This window comes from Cibotium barometz, chromosome 56 (genome assembly GCF_041138505.1).
Source record: "Cibotium barometz isolate CiBa-2024 chromosome 56, ASM4113850v1, whole genome shotgun sequence".
Classification (NCBI taxonomy): Eukaryota; Viridiplantae; Streptophyta; class Polypodiopsida; order Cyatheales; family Cibotiaceae; genus Cibotium; species Cibotium barometz.
The window spans coordinates 20,297,857-20,307,086 of record NC_141101.1 but is presented as its reverse complement, the minus strand read 5'-3'; the positions used below and the strand labels follow the sequence as shown (position 1 = coordinate 20,307,086).

The 9,230-nt window shown below is 42.3% G+C and overlaps 1 protein-coding gene across 3 annotated transcripts; it reads left to right on the top strand.

Moving 5' to 3' along the window:
- Positions 1-3,013: 3,013 nt before the first annotated feature.
- On the top strand, positions 3,014-8,511 carry LOC147607006 (protein NLP9-like). 3 transcript variants are annotated; one of them, XM_086791092.1, is made up of 6 exons: positions 3,014-3,276; positions 3,495-4,573; positions 4,700-5,387; positions 5,508-5,555; positions 5,889-6,879; positions 6,990-8,511. In XM_086791092.1, the coding sequence occupies exons 2-6, from the start codon at positions 4,110-4,112 to the stop codon at positions 8,321-8,323; spliced, it is 3,525 nt and encodes a 1,174-aa protein (XP_086647218.1). In that variant the 5' UTR covers positions 3,014-3,276; positions 3,495-4,109; the 3' UTR covers positions 8,324-8,511. The 3 variants fall into 3 exon arrangements, with proteins under 3 accessions (XP_086647218.1, XP_086647216.1, XP_086647217.1); XM_086791090.1 differs by having other exon boundaries at positions 3,495-5,387; XM_086791091.1 differs by having other exon boundaries at positions 3,061-3,276; positions 3,450-5,387.
- Positions 8,512-9,230: the final 719 nt, after the last annotated feature.

Here is a 9,230-nt window from a genome sequence, read left to right as displayed (position 1 = left end):
AGCTAAAAAGAGTTATTGGAAAGCATTACCTTAAGTATATCATTCAAGCATTACCTTAAGTATATCATTCAAGCATTACCTTAAGTACATGAGTCATGATGTGCATGTGTGTGAGTACCAAGGTAGTAATTAAGAGAATGGAGAAGAGCCCATATGAGAGAACTAGAACAAGTCTAGTATTGTAAATGTGTGTGTGAGTACCAAGGTAGTAATTAAGAGGATGGAGAAGAGCCCATATGAGAGAGCTAGAATAAGTCTAGTATTATAAATGAGACACCTTCAAAGTATCTACGGGAGAATGTATGCAATAATGGTTTTTGTTTGGGAAATATCTCAAAAAGTTTAAGTATAAACTCATATATAGATGAAACAAAACTAAATAATAGCAACATTGTGTGAAGATTGAAAAACATTCCACAAAAAGCAATGATGATAACAATTTAGTAACAGGTCTCATCCAACAAATCCACAAAACTTTGACTTGACCTTTCAATTCTAATCAATTTCAAGTACTGAGGATGATGTTAAAAAAAGACTATGTATACTTTTATAAAAGAGCTTACAAAAGTATATTTTTGTATACCTTTGTAAAAGAGTTTGATGAGATAACAATCCTTAAAATCAAAGATGAAACAAAATAGCATCTTATTTGATACTTTTATAAAAGAGCTCACAAAAGTATAATTTTGTATACCTTTGTAAAAGAGTTTCATGAGATAACAATCCTTAAAATCAAAGATGAAACAAAATAGCATCCTATTTTTTATAATGAGATGTAGAAAATTACACTAAACAACTACCGTTTTGAGCATTGGCCTACATGTCACCATCAAGCCATCATCGCATGGGGCTATTAGCTTTAGGGTCTAACTATCGCGCTAGTATGGTAGCAGGTCCTCATTTTTTCCCATCAATACTGTTGTAGTGGCTTGGTGCAAAATCATGCATGACACAAGGTCAAAGGATAATGCTAAGTCATGCTTGGATCATTAGTTTCTTGAGTTGATTGTCTTTGGAAAATCAATCCATGCAATGAACTTGATCTTGAGTTCTGAGGCAAAAGGTAGTGAGGGTGAGTTGGCCAAGGTGGAGATTCATTAAAGCATGTTCAAAGATTTTAATAGAGCATGCACATAAAATCATGCACGATAATTATGAGTGTTTTGAGAGCAACCTTACAATTGTGAAGAGCTCACATGGGCATAGTTTATTTACGACTTCTTCATCTCAACATGGCTTGTATGATCAATGATATCATCATCGATATAGTGTGCTATAAATATGATACATTATTCTTGTGGATCATGCTTGGTTTTGGGAATAGAGCAAGATATGATAGAGATGCATCATGTCTCTCCATTTGGAGGCTATAAAGTCCATATATATATATATATATATATATATATATATATAGAGAGAGAGAGAGAGAGAGAGAGAGAGAGAGAGAGAGAGAGAGAGAGAGAGAGTATTTTAGGAAACAACCAAAGGTGGAGAGAGTTTGACTTTGGCATGCAATGTGCAATGGCTTGAAAAAATGCATTTAAAAATTTGATATTTTTGATCTTGGGAACCTCAGAAGTGGGTATTCCTTTTTAGAATAATAGGGATGCTAGATTCGTCCACCTCTCATTTTCAAAATAGCATCTTGTTTTTAACAATGAGATGTAAAAATTGTATTAAAGCACTACACTAAAGGACTCCCATTTTGAGCGTTGGCCTAATTGTAGTATCATTTCGAAATCACCATCAAGCCATCATTGTATGAGGCTACTAGCTTTAGGGGCTTACTACTATAATGCTAGGATAGCAACAAATTCTTATATTCTCTTATTAATACCATTGGAGTGGCTTGGTACAAAATCATGCATGCTACAAGATCAAAGATAATGCCCATGCATGCTTGGATCATTAGTTACTTGATTCAATTGCTTTTGGAAATCATTCCATGCAATGAACTCCACATCAAGCCAACTTCATGGAGGAATTCTAGGAATCACAATATGTATTCTGATGGGAGCATTAGTTTTTTATTGGAGAATGCACAAAGGTAGTAACCAAAGTGGAGGAATTCTAGGAATCACAATATGTATTCTGATGGTAGCATTGGTTTTTTATTGGAAAATGCACAAAGGTAGTAACCAAAGTGCAGGTTCATCAAAGCATGTTCAATTTTTTCAATCATGCACATCAGTGATTGTGTGTGTACGAGCTTGAAGTTTCAAGCAACCTTGCAATTGTGAAGAGATCACATGGACCATAATTTAGGACTTCTTCACATGATGGCCTCTTCATGTCTATAAGTATGATACATTCTTGTGGATCATGTTTGGTTTTGAGGATGGTATGTAATGGAGCAAGATGTGATAGAGAGGCATCATCGCTCGTGAACATGTGGCTATTCCATTTGGAGGCTACAAAGGTGACCAATCATTTTATCAATTGAGTGGCCGGTGTGTGGGGCATAAAGGCCAGTGCAAGAAAGACATAAACTAAGGCTCAAAGGGTTAGGACATTTTAGTTTTATAGATCCCGGCTATAGATCCCGGTGGTTGTACAATTTCTAGTGATTTTCAAGTCTAAATCCTGGCTAAGCCTAAGCATAGCCTTAAAATTAAGGGTCGAAAAAACTTTTTTTTTAAAATTTTGGCGAGAAACACCGGTTTATATACCACCGGACTCCAGTTACAAGGACGCGCAACACCGTAGAGAGCGCGGATCGAACCCACACCACCGGCTGGGACATCGTCCACTTTAACCACTCCACTACAGCCGTGTTCGCAAACTTTTTTTTTTTGGAGCATTGATTCAAAGGCCCCTTGAATACAATACAATAAAATCAAAGGTGGGGAGGTACGGAACGAATAATGATCAAAGGTGGGGGAGGTACCGTACGAAGAATGATCAAAGGTGGGTGGGTGTGTGTGTGTGTGTGTGAGAGAGAGAGAGAGAGAGAGAGAGAGAGAGAGTGTGTGTGTTTTCATGGGGAGAGTTTGACTTGGGCATGCAACGTGCAGTGGCTTAAAAAACTTCTATTTTTGATCCCACGCGAGCCTGAGAAGCGGGGATTCCTTTTTGGAATCGCAGAGATTCGTCCGCATTCTCGCGTCTTTCTCCGCCCCTCATTTTCACAACCCGAGAGCTGCGCCCGCCCACGCACCCATCAACAAAGTCATGCAAGCGAAGGACCATCTCTTCTTGCTTGTCTTTCCCAGTAGAGGCAGGCGCAGAAGAAGATGACCCTTAGCCGCAACCTGCAAGCCCAGATAGCGATGGCAGGTATGTTAACATGGCTATTTTTTCTGCTTTGCCTCATCATCCTGGCACACTTCTCTACTCAGAGCTTTTTTGCCAATGGATACAGCTCTATTACCAGCAAGAAAACATTAAATTAGGGTTAGTTTTTTTTGTTAAGAGAATGTTTTTAACACAGATATCTCTTCCCTAAATAGCTTCACAAGACTGATGCAAACACCCGCAACACTCCTTTGACACAGGAGAAATACCTTTTTAACATACAAAAGCTCTTCTACCTACAAGACAGGCTTCATTGCTCCACCATCAGATCAGGGCAATCTCTGAACACAGAAAAGCTTTTTTGTAGACTAGGAGCTTCTTTAGCCAACGTACCAGCACCATCATCAGCGACACCATTTACAGGAAAGAACATCTTTTTAGGGTAAGTTCTAAACACAATTTTAAGGCATCAACAGGGGAGATCAGGGCAAAAATTTGAACAAGGCAGGGCAAGGAGCTGCCTCCGTTTACATAGGAACATTTGATCAGGGTCCAAGCAAAAAGGCTGCATCAACAAAGAGGAAACATCAGGTTAGAGCATGCTATAACCAGTGGGCTCCTAACTGAGAGATTCTGGGTAGAAGTCTTGTGCTCTGGTGGCTTTGTCTCACTCATCATCATCATCATCATCATCATCATCATCAACAACAACAACAACAACAGTATCATCACCACCACCATCACCACCATCATCATCGTCGTAGTATCCACCTCACTAACAGCAGCACCACCAACATGAATAACATCGATCCGTGCAAAATTTGAACAAGAAAAGCAAGGGAAAAATTAGGAACTCTACAAACAAAAAAATCATCATGATGGGTTTGCCTTCTCCACATCAGCAGCAGCATCAATTTGAACAACAAGCTTCTCCTTCCAAACAGCAACCATCTCCTTCCCCTTCCGCTGACTCCAAGTTTGTCATAGACGACAGTGTCCTTTGTGATCTGATGGATCTGGATGCCCTTGTAGCCGAGCCCATACAGGAGCATTGGTCTGTGATAGGTCCTGCTGCGGGTACCTCGGCAACATCAACAAATTGCTTGGATTTAAGTACTACTTACCTCATGAGCTTCTCTCCTTCCTCACTCTCTCCCTCTAGATTGTCTCTATTTTCTTGTCAGAGCCCACCTTTACCCTGCTTCCTAGACTCTCCTGGTGGCACCAACTCGCCTTTCCAAGTAAATCCAGATAATGGTATCAGGCCGCCGCCTCCTGATTGTCTAGAAGATTTACAACAGCAAATGGGAGTGGCTATGGGATTACCCATCTTTCAAAGGTATTCTACCACAACTACAAATGCTTGTGTTTTCCCGCAGTCTTCTGTCCCTCAAGCTTCCATGGCTCCTCACACTGTCAAATTTGCTGATAACACTTTCAATCCTGCAATTTCTATGGCATCCAGAGAGCTAAGGCTTGGAGAGAAAGGAAAGGGCATTGCAGGAATTGAAATTGAGAAGATGCAGCAGAGCACAGAATTGCAACCCTTTGCAAGGGCACTCACAGATGTAGACAACATAAGCATATCAATGAAACGATCACATGCTGGCTGTGATAATCAGAATGGCAACGGTGAGGGGCATGATGCCATGGACAGTACAATCCCCTCAGCTCCTCTCATGTTTACATTCAATGATCGTATCAAGCTAGCTCTTAGGAAATACCTGGGCTTATCGAGGGATGATGTGCTTGTTCAGGTTTGGTTACCTCAAAAAACTGGCAAAAATGCAGTCCTTACTACTCATGGACAGCCGTTTCTTCTTTGTCAACCCATTGATTGCCTGTCATCATATCGCGAGCTTTCCTCTAAGTACACCTTCTCGGCAGAGGAAGGGGACCCAGAAGCATTTCCAGGACTGCCCGGGCGTGTTTTCCTGAAGAAAACACCAGAATGGACCCCCAATGTACAGCTTTACAAAAGGAATGAATACCTGCGTGTTGATGATGCAGAGCGCTGTAACGTGCATGGATCGCTTGCTGTGCCTGTCCTGGAGAGGGTCAGTGGGAATTGTGTGGCTGTCATTGAGCTGGTTATGCTGCTTGAGAAGGTTGAGTACAGGACAGAGATTGAGGGTATTTCTCAAGCACTTCAGGTAATAAGGTCTGCTTATTGTCAGGTTTCTTTCTCGTGGATCAATGCTTTGCATGGTTTTTATCTCCCGGCTTGCACAAATTTTGACATCTTAGATAGCCTGCTTATTGTATTGTTGCAGGAGGTCAACCTCTGCAGTGCTGAAAGGCAGTGTTGTCTTCCATTACAGGTAACTTTTCCTCACCTCTCTGCATCTTCTTGCTCACAAACAAGCAAAGGCAGTCAGTCCAGTACAGCATGCCTTTTCATCATGGATCTCTTTGCTTTGGCTTTGTGAAAGAGACCCACATGCAAGCATGCACGCATTACGCTCATGCATACATGTGCATCACACTCGCACATACAAACATGCATAAATACATTCTCACTTTCTGCTTTCGGACTCTGCATTATGTTACTGACTAAATGGTGGCAGTGTTGCTGGGCATGCGTGCATGCACGTTGGCGCATGTGCGCACACACACATGCATGCATACATACTTAAATCCTGGATTTTCATCAGGTTCAATCAGAGGCCCAGCAAGTTGTGCGTGCTGAAATTTCAGATGTTTTGATGGCAACATGTCGAACTCACAAGTTGCCATTGGCTCAAGCTTGGGTCCCTTGCCGGTTGAATGCATGCCCCAATGGTAATCTGGCCATGGATAGCAGCAATAGTGATTTGACTAGTTATGATGCCATCGATGTTGGGCTATGTACTGGGGATGGCCCCTATTTTCTTAACGACTCAGGAGTAAGTGGATTTAGGCAAGCATGCTCTGAGCATTGTCTGGAAAAAGACCAGGGTGTGCCGGGGAAAGCATTCGTGTCCAAGCATCCTTTCTTTTCATGTGATGTCAAAGACTATAGCAAAGCAGAATACCCTCTGGTTCATTATGCAAGAGTATTCAAACTCGGGGCTGCCGTTGCCATTCGGCTGCGGAGCGTGCATACTGGTGACAATGACTATGTCTTGGAATTCTTCTTGCCACAGGCATGCTCGGAACTTGCAGAACAGCAGTATTTACTGAATGCCCTCTCTGTAACAATGCAGCGTGTTTGCAGAAGCTTGAGGACTGTCACTGACGCAGAACTGCAGGCGGACAGAGAGTGTTACAATGGCCAGCATGTTTTGGATCCGGCAGTCAGTAGCAGAGTAGAGGTTCTTGGAGCACTGGAAGCTGAATTGGAGCATTCAGAGAAAGCAATCCTGAGGACACACCTGGATGAGGCAGAAAGGCAAGTATCACCTGATCATGTCCTTGATGGATTGGAGATACAGATAAGGCAAGAACACATGAGCATGCCATACCAAGAGCAGGACTTAGGACCGTCAAGTTCTCATGTGAATGATAATAGGAGCATGCCGCAATTTTCAAAAGACTTGCAGGAGACTTTTGGTAGCAGAAGGCGGCCAGATAGGCGGCGGGGCACGACTGAGAAGAGCATTAGCTTGAATGTTCTTCAGCAGTATTTTGCTGGTAGTTTGAAGGATGCAGCCAAGAGCATTGGGGGTATGCAAGTCTCTTGTCAATTAAGTGCATAAACTTTCTCCTTTGCACAGTTAAATTTCTTTTTTATGCTGTTTGGAACTTCTAAAACCTCCTCTTATGATTGTATGCAGTGTGCCCGACAACTTTGAAGAGGATCTGCCGCCAACATGGCATTTCAAGGTGGCCATCTCGCAAGATAAACAAGGTGAACCGGTCGCTTGAGAAGCTTAAAGGAGTAATCAACTCGGTGCAGGGAGTTGATGGGGCACTAAAAATCAGTGCCCTGACAGGTGACCTTGCATCAACTACAGGTGCAGCTGCTGCGAAGGGAGTGCAGATGCCAGCAGATGGCTGGGCTGTTTCGTGGGCGGCAGCAAGTAGCATCCCTATGCAGGTAAAACAAAAGCAAAAAGAGTGCACTTCACTTGAGGATTCTCGATTTCCCCGGATCCCATCAACGGCGAGTGTCGATGCCATCTCTCCTTCAAGGGAGACATCAGAAAATGAAGCAGTTGGAAGCACCATCAATAATGAGACTTTTTACATGGAAGCTAATGATCAATTTCTGGATAGTGTTAAGGTATCCCAACGTGAGAACCCTATAAGAAACACACTACCAACTGAAACCGATGGTGTTTCTGATAAAAACAGCAACCCCTCACCTAGCACTGTCTTTCCATTAGCAGTATCACCACTCTTGGTCAATGCTGTGTTGCCCAAGTTTGTTCAAAGTCCTCCAAGATGGGAGTGCCCGGGTTCAGGTTCAGGAAATATTGAACCTAGTGAACAGTTTAGTTCAGCTGCATATGATGGTGAAGTGCAAGGAGGGGCATTTCCACCAAAATTCAGCTCTGGTGGTAGCCTAGTTTTTAGTGAAAGGACTGCAAATACCTTAGACTATAGGGTGCACGGGGGCTCAGATGCCTTGGCTGCATTGAGGAGCTTGATGGCAGATGATATTCTTCCATGTGAAAGGTTAGATGACATGTTCTGTGATGTGGCTGATCTAGCAGTCGAGGCAGGCATACATGAAGATGAAGGCTCCCCTGGAGTGGCAGGCTCCTCTCCCCAAGTTTACTCTTCACATTTACAGGGTAGCCGTTCCGGGTCACCATCCTTTAGTGCCATTGGCGACTCCGGAAGAGATAGGCAAGCTTTGGAGGAAGAGTCCCTGACAACCATCAAGGCGAGGTACCGGGATGACACCGTACGGTTCAAATTAGGACGAAACTCTGGCTACTTGGATATACTAGAGGAAGTTGGGAAAAGGTTTAAGCTCAAGATGAATAGCTTTGATTTGAAGTACTTCGATGACGACGAAGAATGGGTTATGCTCACATGTGATGCAGATCTGATTGAGTGCTTTGACATCCTCAGAACTTCTGGTGGTAATCACATAAAGGTGATGGTCCGTGATGTTCTCAATCATGTTGGCAGTTCCAGTGAAAGCACAGATGAGTCATAACTAGTTGATTAGCAATGAAGGTAGATGTCATTGTGCTCCTCTCTCTCTCTCTCTCTCTCTCATGTACAAAAGATGTTTGAAATTATGGGACTAGAGTTCTAAGGTCTCACTTGTAGCAATTTCCTTGTACTTCTAAGCTAGCTCCCATGATGGTCATTTTTAAATTCATCACGTGGTAATTTTATTGGCCTTTGGATATGATATTTATATGATTTGTATTTCATTTAAGACATGAAACGATTCTTGGCTTCTCTCTATCTCTACACCATTTTACTAGGAATTCACATTCTTAAAAGAGTACTTGAGCAACCTTAAGTGCGCAGGTGTGTGGATGGCCACTACACTTTGTACATAAGTTCAAGGCCCACCGGAACTCACTTGGATGTTCATTTGGGCTGGACAAGCTCACAATTGCATCAAGCAGTTGGCCAACAGGGGTTGTGACAATGAACCATCTCACCATAGAGTGGCATTCTTTGAAAAATTGGCGCAAATAGCTCGAACTTGGCACCTTAGTCCATATCCCTGGTATGTAAACAAGAAATTGTAGTAATAAGGGGCCCAATTTCTCAATTTTCCTTTTTCAAAGTTATGACTTTGTCTATGCATGCATACTAGAGTTAGTAGATTTGGGCGAACTCTTGGACTTGATTGTGGAAATTGAATAAAGAATTATTCACAAAGACCTTTACAATTGTCTTACAAGATCTTCCTAACCTTGCTACAGTGTTCAATACTTTAGTTAGCCAATGAGGATAAGCATTTAGATCAATACTTTAGTTAGCCAATGAGGATAAACATTTAGATCAACCATCCAAAATAAATACTCGACCCTAAAAGTTCCCTCAAAATGTGAACTTGTTACTTATCCACTATATTCTTCCCCTTGGAGAGAGTTTCTACTATG